Source organism: Elephas maximus, chromosome 4, assembly GCF_024166365.1.
Source record: "Elephas maximus indicus isolate mEleMax1 chromosome 4, mEleMax1 primary haplotype, whole genome shotgun sequence".
NCBI lineage: Eukaryota > Metazoa > Chordata > Mammalia > Proboscidea > Elephantidae > Elephas > Elephas maximus.
This window is the reverse complement of record NC_064822.1, coordinates 129689571-129702641: the sequence shown is the minus strand read 5'-3', so window position 1 is coordinate 129702641 and position 13071 is coordinate 129689571. Positions and strand designations below refer to the sequence as shown.

At 40.1% G+C, this 13071-nt stretch overlaps 2 protein-coding genes across 15 annotated transcripts in view; one reads left to right on the top strand and one right to left on the bottom strand.

Moving 5' to 3' along the window:
- Positions 1–13071, bottom strand: part of MDM2 (MDM2 proto-oncogene) — a 126462-nt gene that overhangs the window by 40768 nt on the left and 72623 nt on the right. For 7 of the 11 annotated variants that reach the window (XR_007517264.1, XR_007517265.1, XR_007517266.1 and 4 more), the window contains exon 14: positions 5644–5709. The exons of 1 other annotated variant lie outside the window; for it this stretch is intronic. Coding sequence is in view for 1 of the 10 variants with exons in the window: in XM_049883839.1 (XP_049739796.1) it covers positions 3233–3322 (90 nt within the window). In the remaining 9 variants the exon portion in view is untranslated. Of the gene's footprint in view, positions 1–2369; positions 3323–5643; positions 5710–13071 lie in introns of those variants that run through there. 3 more of the 11 variants (XR_007517263.1, XR_007517270.1, XM_049883839.1) reach the window with 3 other exon arrangements.
- CPM (carboxypeptidase M) overlaps positions 1–13071 on the top strand; it is a 113366-nt gene that overhangs the window by 84336 nt on the left and 15959 nt on the right. For all 4 annotated transcript variants that reach the window (XM_049883843.1, XM_049883846.1, XM_049883845.1 and 1 more), the window contains 3 exons: positions 5646–5818; positions 7410–7594; positions 8991–9161. In XM_049883843.1, coding sequence (XP_049739800.1) covers positions 5646–5818; positions 7410–7594; positions 8991–9161 — 529 coding nt within the window. The remainder of the gene's footprint in view (positions 1–5645; positions 5819–7409; positions 7595–8990; positions 9162–13071) is intronic.

Here is a 13071-nt window from a genome sequence, read left to right as displayed (position 1 = left end):
ATGGGGTCACTATGAGTTGAAAACGACTTGACCGCACCTAACAACAACAATCTTTATTCCAGATGGAGTGCCTAATTTGTTTTGAACATGGATTAAATTTCTCAAATAATTCTTTTTTCACTATTTCCCTTTTTGGGGAGGCCAGGCCAGGATAGCCAGATATCCTGAATCCCTGGGATGAGTGAAATTGTTGGCCCACCCCCACCCCTGTGAAATGTGTTCAGCATCTCATTGAAATCCTTTTCTTGATAGTAACTTGAGCATTTGTACATTTCCCCTCACTAAGCAGTAATTTATTCAACAACAGAAATTGTTGTTCTTTTGAGTACATAATTTTGTTTATTGAGTACATGATATGCCAGGACCAGGACAAGATACCGAGGAGCCTTGGTGGCACAGTGGTTAAAACAGTTGGCTGCTAACCAAAAGGTCGGAGGTTCGAACCCACTAGCCAACCTGCAGGAGAAGGATGTGGCAGCCTGCTTCTGTGAAGACTTACAGCCTCGGAAACTCTATAGGATCACTTTGAGTCGGAATCAACTCAATGGCAGTGGGTTTGGTTGGGTTTGGTTTGGTTTGGTTTGGTTTGGTTTGGTTTGGGGGCAAGATACTAGGGATATGTATATATATTGATGCAGAGGATTATGGTTAGGGCCCCTACCCTCAAGGCTTGGATGGTGAAGTGGGACTGGTCAGTCAAGGTCACGCAGGCAATTATGATATAGTGTGATCAGTATTAGGATAGCACAGGTGTGGGGTATTATGGTACCACATAAGTAGGTCATCAAACCCAGACTTGGGAGACCAGGACACTAGATAATGAACTATCCAGGCTGATACAGTAAAACCTGCAAAAGCCAGAACGTGTGTAAGGCAGGAATCTGTCAGAGAAGGGAAACTCAAATATTTTTCACTGAAACAAGCGATAAAGTGGTAAGACTGCACCTTGCTGAAGGTAGAAAACTTGTGAGACCTGGAAAAACAACTCTGTCCCATCAGGTTCTGGCTCTCACAGGTTTCACTGTATTTAAAGGAGGATTTAACTTAGGCAATCAGACAAATAAATTTAATCTGTAACACATCATTGTGGAGCCCCACGACTGACAGATTTATCTTTCTCCCAGAAGTTGCTTTTCAAAAACAAATTCCATTGTTAAGATAGCTCAACTATTTGTGTTCTCTCTCTCTCTCCTTTCTCTTTCTTTTTTTCTCTCTCTTGCTCTCTCTCACACACACACTACCTGTGTTGTGGGTTTCTTTAAAAAATTTTCCACTGTTTATATACATTCTTTGAAGGGCTACAACACTTGTTTTTATCTATCTGGAAAATTCCAGCTTGATTGAATTGAATTAAAACTGATGGAGAGAATTTATTTTCTGCTTTCTGGTATGTTGCCATTTTAACTACCAGATGAATTATCAGTGAAAAGCTCCAGAAGCCTTGAAAGTTCATCAAGACTTTCGGTCTCTTAATTACGAATTCTCTCATTAAGTCTTCACTCTGACAATACTTTTTAATAGAGGAAATGTGTTAGAGATGCTAAATGAACAGCTGGTTAAGGTAATGGATCCTAAGTTTTGACCACATTCTTTTTTAAAATTTAGATTCTCCATGGTTTCATAGCAAAGGCTTAATTTTATATGAAAGGAGGTTTATACATAAAACATGAGTGTTTGAGATATTTATATTGAGGTTGAGAAGAATTAATTTGAATATAATTTGGCATAACTATGCTGTTACAGAGGCAGCAAAATATAACTCAACAAAAAAGTGGATTGTTTAACTTCCTTTGAAATTGTCATCTGTTTACCTCAGCAATTTTTAAATTATCTGACTCTTAATTGGTTCTTTATCATATTTCCAAGATTTTTATTTACCTTCTGCAGTTAAGAACTTGGAATTTGTTGTAGAAGATTGAGCCAAACAGAAAATGCCATGGTTACATACTTGTTTCCTTGAGAGAACCATGATTTTATTGTTTTTGAGAAAACAACGTTTTCTTTAATTTAAAAAGTGATACTAGAAAAATAAGAGTAAATGAAAATTATTCAGAATGCCATCACCTAGACATAACTATCATTAATATTTGCCAGGCATTATCCTAGAGATCACTTATGTATTTCTGTAGTAACACCATGAGAGGAATTAAATTAATATGAAATAAAATGTGTGTCATATTATATACGTTATCTTTAAATAAGTAGTACGAAACTTGGTTTTACTTTAACAAAGAATAAAGCTGAAGTGAAACCAAAGAATTGTTGAACCTGGTAAATATTTTCTCAAAATTATGAAATTAATTATCAGAAGATTCTTCTGAAGTTAAGAAAAATTATGAAAAACTTTAAAATTAGTCATTTAACAATATATTTTACCTTTTGATATTGTCTTGTGGCATCTTGATGTGAAAAGTGAAGAAATAGCACCATGAAAATTCTTCCCTCCTCACCTTTGTCTCCCTTCTCCCATTTTGTTAATTATAAATTTTAGCGTTTACATTCCATTCTGTACCTATGCTACCACAGCTGCTTAACCTAGTTCTCTGTCCAACTAAATTCCAAATCAACCCCAGCCTCTTCAGCATGGTTTCTCTACCCTTCTTTCATTCGCTTTTGGTTGAATGAAGTTCATTGACAACTCATGTCTTGAGTTCTTGCATGCCTGAGAATGTATGGTCAAGGTATTTAAGAGAGAGGTGCACATTTAGAAATGCATTAGGACTTTACCTGGGACTCCTCCTCTGTACTTGACTTGGAAACTCAGGTCTGCTTCAGGTTTTCCTCAATACTTCCTCTAATTGGAAACCCTGATGGAGAGTAATGGTTAAGATCTACGGCTGCTAACCAAAAGGTCAGCAGATTGAATCCACCAGGTGCTCCTTGGAAACCCTATGGGACAGTTCTACTCTGCCCTACAGGGTCACCATGAGTCAGAATCAACTCAATGGTAATGGTTTTGGTTTTCCCCAAATTAAACTGTCCTTTTTTATAGTCTTTTTTATAGTCTTTAACCAGCATTTAGTGAGCTACAAGTGACTCCTAGTCCACTTCCCCTTTTTCTTTCCCTTTTTCTCTTCTCCACTCCCCTGTGAGAAAAGCTATTTAAAACACTACCATTTTCATGTTTAAAGTCACCTGGTGGAAGCTACCCACCCGTGGCTTCTGGCAGCCAATAAGCAGCTCATTGAGGTTGCTCCCAAAAGTGGTTTGAACTTCCAAAACATGTCACGTCTTAGAATTGGAAAGCCTGTATGTGCTTTCCTTGCTTGACTGTGTTGGTTATTAGTTTGTGGTTATTAGTTTTTTCAAGTGACAATTTTGACTGTAAAAACAAAAATCAAGGTAATAGAAAGATGAAGATAGAAATGAGAGGGAAAAAATTGAAGTCAGATTTGAATATATTTTCACTCTAAATTTTATGGCTACCTATGAACACATAATCGAAATATCCCAAATATTCTTAGTCCCAATGTCAATTATTCTATGTTTATTAGTATAACAAATTTGTAAATGTGGTCTCTTTACTTGCAAGTGATGGGGATAAACTGAGAAATTTAGAAATCCAGGATTACCTGTCCTTTGTCATAATGATAAATTCCTGCAGTGGAGTTGTAATTGGAAATTCCTTTAAATCTTAACCTGGCCTGTGTTTACTTTAGTACCTCTGCGGCCCTGTCCTTATTTCATCAGCTGCCTCCCCTGACTTCCCATTTACTAGTCCTTCAAAAGCATCTGGTCTTATGTTAAGAGGTACACATAGCTTACTCAGAAGCAAGTTGCTTGAGCCTAGAATTATACGGAGAAATTGGCATAGTCTAATAAAATCTTCTGTATTACGGCTGAAATATGAATTAGTTTTCTAAAAAAACTAATAATAAGAGAAATAGTAAATTTCTTCATTGAGGATAACAGAGCGAGTTCTCTCACAGGCCTTCAGTTTCCCAGCCATTGGAGGTACAGAAGGTAATTTAGGTGGATGCAACAATTTTTTTTTTATTTTAATAGTAATGCTTTTAGTTTAATATGTCTTACAAATGTATATCTAGCAAAATGACAATGACACAAAAGTTTCATTTTTAATGTAAGTAAAAATGAGCCAATATAAAAAAATAATTTGCAGATATGGCAAAAAAAAGTTGTGAAAATGATGGGGAAATGAACAAAGTTTCAGAAACATGAGAGTATGCAAAGTAGGGAAATCTGAAATACACAGATATGACAAAAATTGCACAGATGTGCAAAAGACTAATGTTTTAGAAATAGTGGAGTATGAAAATCAAAAACCTGTTTAAATTATGCATATTACAAACTTCAGTTTTTCTTTAGTGAAATCTACCTGTATCTAATGCAGTGGCTTTCAATTTATTATCCACCGAGATATACATAATGGCTTTCATATACACTGTGCATGCTCATGGAGACACACAATTTCTGTGCCTTCTCTGTAACTCCACCTCTTTCTCTACCACTCCAGAAAGTATTTTGAAAGGCAAGCCAGTGAGAAATATTACAATAGGAATACCCTTTACTCCACTCTAATTCGCTTTTTTAATTTATTTTGTTGTGGTTGTTGAGAATATACACAGCAAAACATACACCAATTCAACAGTTTCTACATGTACCGTTTAGTGACATTGATTACATGCTTTGAGTTCTGCAACCTGTTCTCACTCTCCTTTTCTGAGTTGTTAGCTCCCCCACTGACATAAGCTCACTGCCCACTAAGGTTCCTATCTAATCTTTCAAGTTGGTGTTATCAGTTTGATCCCACGTAGGTAGTTCTCAGAACAGCATAATTCTCAAGGCAGACATTTTTTACTACTTAAGCTAAACTATTGTTTGGTTTTAAGAAAACTTCAGGGATATTTTTGGTTTAATTCAATTTTAAAAGAGTAAATTATTTACAAATAGGTACTTTTACTAAGAAATGATTTTTAGCACGTCATGGATTGAATTGTGTCCCTGAAAAATATGTGTCAACTTGGTTAGGCCATGATTCCCACTATTGTGTGGTTGTCCTCCATTTTGTGATTTTCCTGTGTTATAAATCATAATCTCTGCCTGTGGTTTAAGAGGATTAGGGTGGAACATAACACCCTTGCTCACGTCACATCCCTGATCCGATGTAAAGGGAGTTTCCCTGGGGTGTGGCCTTTGCCACCTTTTATCTTACAAGAGATAAAAGGAAAGTGAAGCAAGCAGAGAGGGGGAACCTCATACCACCAAGAAAGCAGCAACAGGAGCAGAGCACATCCTTTGGACGAGGGGTCCCTGGGCAGAGAATCTCCTAGTCTGGGGGAAGGTTGATGAGAAGGCCGACAGAGAGAGAGAAAGCCTTCCCCTGGAGCTGATACCCTGAATTTGGACTTTTAGCCTACTTTACTGTGAGGAGATAAATTTCTCTTTGTTAAAGCCATCCATTTGTGGTATTTCTGGTATAGCAGCACTAGATGACTAACACAGCACACCTTATAATTGTCATTTGCCAGAGTATCCAGTATGTTTGAGAAGCAGTGGTCTCACAAACTAGTTTTGATCTAAAATATCATGTTGTAGAGACTTCTTTTGGGGAATCTGTGCTTTGGGGACAGTTTCCCATATTGCCTCTGATCAGTTATATCCCCTTTTCTCTTTTATACTTACAGACTGTTGGCCGGGAACTACTGCTCCATTTGATTGAATATCTTGTAACAAACGATGGAAAAGACCCTGAAATCACAAATCTAATCAATAGTACCCGGATACACATCATGCCTTCAATGAACCCAGATGGATTTGAAGCTGTCAGAAAGCCTGACTGTTTTTACAGTAATGGAAGGTAAGGATAGGTTGGTCTGTCTTTATTAAAAAAAAAAAAACAAAAACAACCAGAAGGCCTCATTAGATAGTACCTGTTGGCCCAGGCAAGAGGAGTTAGATTACAGTGAATTGTATCACAGCCTGTGGCATGTCATTCCCTTGCTGAAAACTCTTGAGGTCTGCCCATTACTTTTACGATCAAATGTAAAATTCTGAACTGGTTGCTTTAGTCCTGTGCAGCCTTACTGCTCCAACTCCATTCACTGCTCCCCCTTGCGCCCACTCTCACCCCGGCTTCTGCCACTCCAGCCCTACGTCGTTTCCTTGAACTACCAGGTTTTTCCTCATCCCAGGAGTTTTGCATATGTCATTTCCCACTCCTTATTCCCCACCCGGAAACCCTGGTGGCGTAATGGTTAAGTGCTACTGCTGCTAACCAAAATGCCTAATCCACCAGGCGCTCCTTGGAAACTCTGTGGGGCAGTTCTCTATGAGTCAGAATTGACATGATGGCAACAGTTTTGTTTTGTTTTTTTTAAACTCCCCACCCACTGCTTAAATAGCATTTCTCCAAGACTCTTTCCCTACTCTATCATGTATTAAATTCCCTGTTACACTCTCGTATATTCTAGTACTTTACCTTCATAGCCAATTTTTTAATGTCTGTTTTTGTTTACTGTCTCTCTGCACCAACTCTAAGGTTACTGAGAACAGGAATCCCATCCATGTATGTATCATTGTTAAATCTCCAATACCTAGTTTAGGTATTATTGGTTGACTTATTAAGCCGGTAAACCAAGAACTAACCACAAAGAAGTATTTTTCGTAGTATTTCTGATTTAAACAGAGTTTATTTTCTGTCAAGCTGCCTTAGGAGGTTTGGAATTTCTCACATTTCTAGTACCCGTCTATATTTGTGTAATTTAAAATTTCGTTTGCATTGCACCTTACCGCCTGTTTCCCGTAATTTTCAGTTTTTCTAGCATATGTAAACATGGTGATTTCACTTTTCAGGGACACATTTGCATAGAGCAGTACATTCCTGTTGTTTCAGTCATTGGTGGCTCCATAATAAACAGCTCCAAAATTTAGTGACTTAAGAAAACAATGTTTTTGTTTACTCTCAATTCCGTAAGTCAGGAATTTAGGCTGGGCACTGCCAGGATGGCTGATGTCTGTTCTACGATGCCTGGGGCCTTGGCTGGAGTCTGGCTGGGACAGTTAGCCTGGGGCCATAGGTTTTGAGTCTCAGTTCTGGCAGTCAGCCGGTTTCTCCATGTGGACTCTCGATGTGGCTAGCATTGGGGTGTTGGGAGTCCCTAAAGGAAGTGCTCCAAGAAGAAAAGCCTCAAAACTCAAGTACTTCTAAACTTCTGCTTACATCACACTAGCTAATGTCCTATTGATCAGAGCAAGTCCCAGGCTAGCCCAGTCAGTGTGGGAGGGACCATATAGGGTGTGAATGCCTGGAGGCCCCCAAGGTAACTGCCTGCCACACCTGTATTCACATTTGGAGGAAAATCTAGAGCCCACACGAAAGGTGTACACATTGCACAAATTAGCCTTCTCACATACCATCAATAAACCCTAAAAAATTCTTTCTTTTAAAGGGAAAATTATAACCAGTATGACCTGAATAGAAATTTCCCTGATGCTTTTGAATTCAATAACGTATCAAGGCAGCCGGAAACTGAGGCAGTCATGAAGTGGCTGAAAAAGGAGACATTTGTCCTCTCTGCAAACCTCCATGGCGGTGCCCTGGTGGCCAGTTACCCGTTTGATAATGGTGTTCCAGGTAAGCAGAACATGTGGCCCAGCAGGGATAGCAAGAGCCTCACTGACCTCACCCTGAGCTATCCTCCCCGGAATCTATAAACAATAGATGGGCAGTGCGGCTGCACTAACAGCCTGCAACAGGATTACTTGACATTCATTAGTGAAATGCTAAAATCAGGATTTGGATTACTTTGAAAGAGGCAACAAGGCTGAAAGAGTACAACGAAAACAACTTACCTTTCTCTGCTAATCAAGTGAACAATAATTGCTGACTCCTCTTTAAAAAAAAAAACTCTGTGAGTGGAGGAACCTTAAATGCGTACCGATAAGTAAAAGAAGCCGGTCTGCAAGGGCTACATACTGCATGAGTCTATATGACATGCTGGAAAATGTCAAACTTTATTGAGACGGTAAAAAGATCAGTGGTTGCCAGGAGTCATGACAAGGGAAGGAAAGGAGGAATGAATAGGTGAAGCATATTTAGGGCAGTGAAACTGTCCTGTGTGATACTATAATGGTGGCTACATAACATTAGGAAAACTGGTAGCATAGTGGTTAAGAGCTATGGCTGCTAACCACAAGGCCGGCAGTTCGAATCTACCAGGCGCTCCTTGGAAACTGTATGGGGCAGTTCTACCCTGTCTTATAGGGTCGTTATGTAAACCAAAACCAAACCCATTGCCCTCAAGTCGGACTCAACTTGAGGGCAATGGGTTTGGTTTTGGTTTACATAACATCATGCACTTATCAAAATTCATAGAGCTATATGAATTGGATTTGACTCCACAGCAATGGATTTGGTTTTTTTTTTTTTTTTTTGGACACAACACAAAACGTGAACCCTAATGTGAACTGTAGATTTTAGCTAATAATAATGTATCAATATATTGGTTCATCAGTTGTAACAAATGCACCTCACTAATGCAAGAGATCAATAATAGGGGAAACTGAAAGAGAGAGAGGAGATGTATAGGAACTTTCTGTACTGTCTACTCAATTTTCTTTAAACCTAAACTGCTCTAAAATTAAGTCAGTATTTAAAAAAATAAAAACTGTCAGATGAGGTATGTACCACTGACTTAAAGTATCACAGTGGCTTCATTTAACCCCTACAGTACTCAAGGAAAGTTTATTGACTACCGAAATCAGCAAGGTGGCTAAGGAAATTTAATTGTTAAGCTGATTCAGGGGGAATTTGAATATGAATATGGCTTATTTTGTGGATACTGCCTTGTGTATACTCATTAAATCTAGAAAGAAGAGTAGAGGAAACATTCAGGGAAGTGGGTAGAGGATTTTTCCATGGGAAAATTAGAGCATTTATCTGTGATGTGGTTGTGGTATTTGATAGTATGATGGTGCATGTTTTTCCTGTAAAGTCGATTGAAAGGTCTTGGTTTCTCTTTCCAATCCAGCAACTGGAACCTTACACTCCCGAAGCTTAACCCCTGATGATGATGTTTTTCAATATCTGGCACATATCTATGCTTCAAGAAATCCCAACATGAAGAAAGGAGATCAATGTAAAAATAACGTGAACTTTCCCAATGGAGTTACAAATGGATACTCTTGGTATCCACTCTTAGGTGAGTTTCTCTTCATTTCTACCACTCTCTCTATTGTCTTCATCCAAGGGGGCCAGCTGGTTTATGTTGACCTCAGCAGTAGTCAAAAGATCTTTAGGCACAGAGCAGTCTCTTCAGTCATGTCTCCATCAGCTGACATCACAAGAGCAGTGGAGGAGACTGATTGGGAGATTCTCAGACACCTTCCTCACTACCAAGGGCCTTCTTCATTTATTCAAACACTTGTTCAGCGTCTGCCTACTGTGAGCCAGGAACTGTGCCAGAGGAGGTGAACAGGACACAGACCACACCCTCAAGTTTAATGTGGGAGAGAGGTATGCTAACAAATAATTGTGATAGCAGTGTTGTTAGGTGCCTTTAAGTCAATTTTGGCTCATAACGATCCCATGTGACAGAGTACAAATGTCCAATAGGGTTTCTTAGCCAGGTCTTTCCTTCCACGTGGCCGCTGGGTGGGTTCAGACCACCAACCTTTCTGTTAACAGCCGTGGGGCGACCAGGCTGCTAACAGAAATGTTTTTCAAGATCTGGCACATACCTATGCTTCTAGAAATCCCAACATGAAGGAAGGAGATAAATGTAAAAATAACATGAACTTTCCCAGTGGAATTACAAATGGATACTCTTGGAATTCACTCTTAGGTGAGTAGCAGTATAATTAGAATAAAAGTAGATTTAGAAAAGGTGCAGTGTATGGCAGGGGGTAAAGCCAAATACCACAGGGAGTGAGTGGTGAAGACATTGGAAAATTAAACGCTAATGTGTCAGCTAACAGGGGTAGCTGCTACTCAGATTCAGCTAATTATTGCCATGCAGCCGAGGGGTCCCAATATTGCCAGATCTTCCAGTTTACAAAAGGAGCTGGGTTCATAGATGAAGTATCATGATTTTAAAGCCACTTTGCTGGTTAAACAAAAGAGCTCTTCAGGCTGAGTACAGCAGGAGGGGGCCTCTAGTTTTCCACCCACAGTATAGGATGGCCAGGCAGGGGGCAAGGAGATTGCCACATGGGGAACACGGAAGGGAGGATATTCTTAAGAGACAGAATAACATAAACAGAAGCCTAGGGGCAGGAGAGAACTCATCCTAGTTTGGAAACTGAAAGGCAATAGGTGGGACTGAAAAAGAGGAAGACTCCTAACAAGATGGATTGACCCAGTGGCTGCAACAATGGGCTCAAGCATTGCAACAATTATGAGGATGGCACAGGACCGGGCAGTGTTTCATTCTGTTATGCATAGGGATACTATGAGTCAGAACTGACTCGATGGCACCTAACAACAATAACAAGAGTGGAAGGGCAAGAGAGGTGACAGTGGGTTGGAAGTGGGTTTCTGTTGCCTCATTGGAAATCACCCACTTTGGACTAGTTAGCTTGACACTACCAACACCAGCTACAGTTTTGCATGCAGGCTACTTCCAAAGGCACCTTCCCCAGATGTCACTTTGGCTGCATAAGCTCTCAAACAGTCTTGCACAAACTAGAACTTTTGTGCCTGGGCAGCTGTGTGCCAGCTTTCAAGGCAATGTAAATAACCAACAACCGATAGGATGAGGGCAGTGGTGGGTCAGTGGTAGAATTCTCACTTTCCGTGCGTGAAACCCAGGTTCAATACCCAGCCAATGCGTCTCATGCAGAGCCACCACCTGTCTGTCAGTAAAGGCTTGCATGTTGCTATGATGCTGGGAGCCATGCCACCGGTATTTCAAATATCAGCGGGGTTGCCCATGATGGACAGGTTTCAGTGGAGCTTCTAGACTAAGATGATCTAGAAAGAAAACCTGGTGATCTACTTCAGAAAATCAGCCAGTGAAAACCCTATGGATCACAGTGGTCTGTCTGATCCTGAAGTCCAATCCACAACCAATCATGGAGATGGTGAAGGACTGGGCAGTGTTTGGTTCGACAGTGCTTGGGAACGCCATGAGTTAGGATCAAACTCGACGGCAGCTGATGACAACAATCAACAGGCAGCGCTTCCCAATCACCTCTCTGTTGTATGAGATCCAGCCCTGCCACGTGGGCCTCCTGCATAGTCCCTGCTTTTTTAACACCTAGGAAAGGCGCACCCCTTGCCCAGTGGCAGAGCTGTCCTTTGTGTTCACTGTCTCCATCTATAATGTTCAAGACAAATCCAGATGTATGGGGAATTAGCTAGGAACCTACAGTTGGTGTCAGGAATTATTCCCACATGTGCCTGTGTGTGAGCTGTGTATTCTTCTCAGAGAACAAGCAAGCTTAGAACCAAGCCTTCTGCTCAGCCTGGACACGCTAAGCAGAATACTCAGCGTTCTCAATCCTGCCTGCTCTACATAGTGCACACCTACACTGTTTGGCCATTTCAATTCTTTCCCCTGAGACACAGCCATCCAGCCAAGAGTTTGTTTTTTGTCTTTTGTGTTTTTCTTTTCTGTTTTGCTAATCCTTTTTTTCCCCCTTCTAGCTCTTGTTGCTATTCATAGCAACAACATAGCAACAAGAGCTAGAAGGGGAAAAAAATTTTAAAAAGAGAGAGCAAAACAGAAAAGAAAAAAAAAATGACACAGTGGCTGCAACAGTGGGCTGAAGCATAACAATTGTAAGCGTGGTGCAGGACCAGGCAGTGTTTCGTTCTATGGTACACAGGGTCACTATGAGTCGGAACTGACTCCGCAGGCACCTAACAACAACAACAAGCAGCTCTTGTTAAAAATGAGATAAGAAGTACCAAACCTGTAAGGAAAGTAAAGGAAGGAAAGGAGAGAGAAATTCTTCCTGGCTGTTAATCTGGGTCTACATATATATTATTTGACATTTAAATAATATTTTGACCATTTTCTTAGCATGAATTTTTTCTTTCTACCTCAATACTTCCCAAATACGCCGATGGAATTGAGAATGAATATTTCCTTGGCCTGAAATCAAGTATAAAAATTTAAAATCTGGCAGGGACTGCTTTCTTTAAAGTTACTGTATTTGATCAAATTTGAGATGTCACTGATGGTACACAATGTGCCATCAAAAAAGTAAAAAAAAAAAAAGGCTTTCAGTTAAACTAATAGCACAATGATTTATTCATCCTTCAAATATAAGCCACATTCCAACTTGAAGATATTAAAAGATAAAAAAAAAAAGTATATCTTGGAAATATGAAGTATTTTATAACACTTTGAAAGCAGGGATTCTAAAAAAGGAGCCCTGGTGGCACAACGGTTAAGTGATACGGCTGCTAACCAAAAGGTCAGCAGTTCAAGTCCAACAGTGCTCCTTGGAAACCCTGTGGGGCAGTTCTACTCTGTCCTCTAGGGTCACTACGGGTCAAAATTGACTCAACAGCAACAGGTTTCCGTTTTTTGTTTGTTTTTGGTTAGAGGTAAGAAAAGGGAATTGAGTATGAGCAATGAAAACTGCTGAAGCCACAGGGACCTGTGTCTTTTACCTCCTAGGAGTCAGCAGGGTAACATCTCTTTTATCCCCAGAAGCGATTTAGTATAATGAGTAGGATCATGGGTGAAGAAGGAGGCCCTGGGTAGTGCAAAAGCTGCTTCGCTGCTAACCAAAAGGTTGGAGGTTCATGTCCACCCACAGGTACCTCAAAAGAAAGGTTTCACAATCTGCTTCTGGAAAATCAGCCATTGAAAACATCATGGAGTGCAGCTCTACTCTGACACACGTGGGGTTGCCATGAGTCAGTCGACTCAACCGCAACTGGATTGTTTTGGCTTTTTTGTTGTTTTGGTTTTTTAATGGATGGAGAGCAAGATGGCCTGTGTACCAGTCTCTGACATTTCTTAGCTGGAATCCCTGGGCATGTTACTTTATGAATATGTTTCCTCATATGTAAACCAGTGATAATAACTGCTGTAAGCATTAAAAGAGTTGATTCAAAGCACTGCAGACAGTACGTAGCAGTAGTGGGCACTAAGTAAA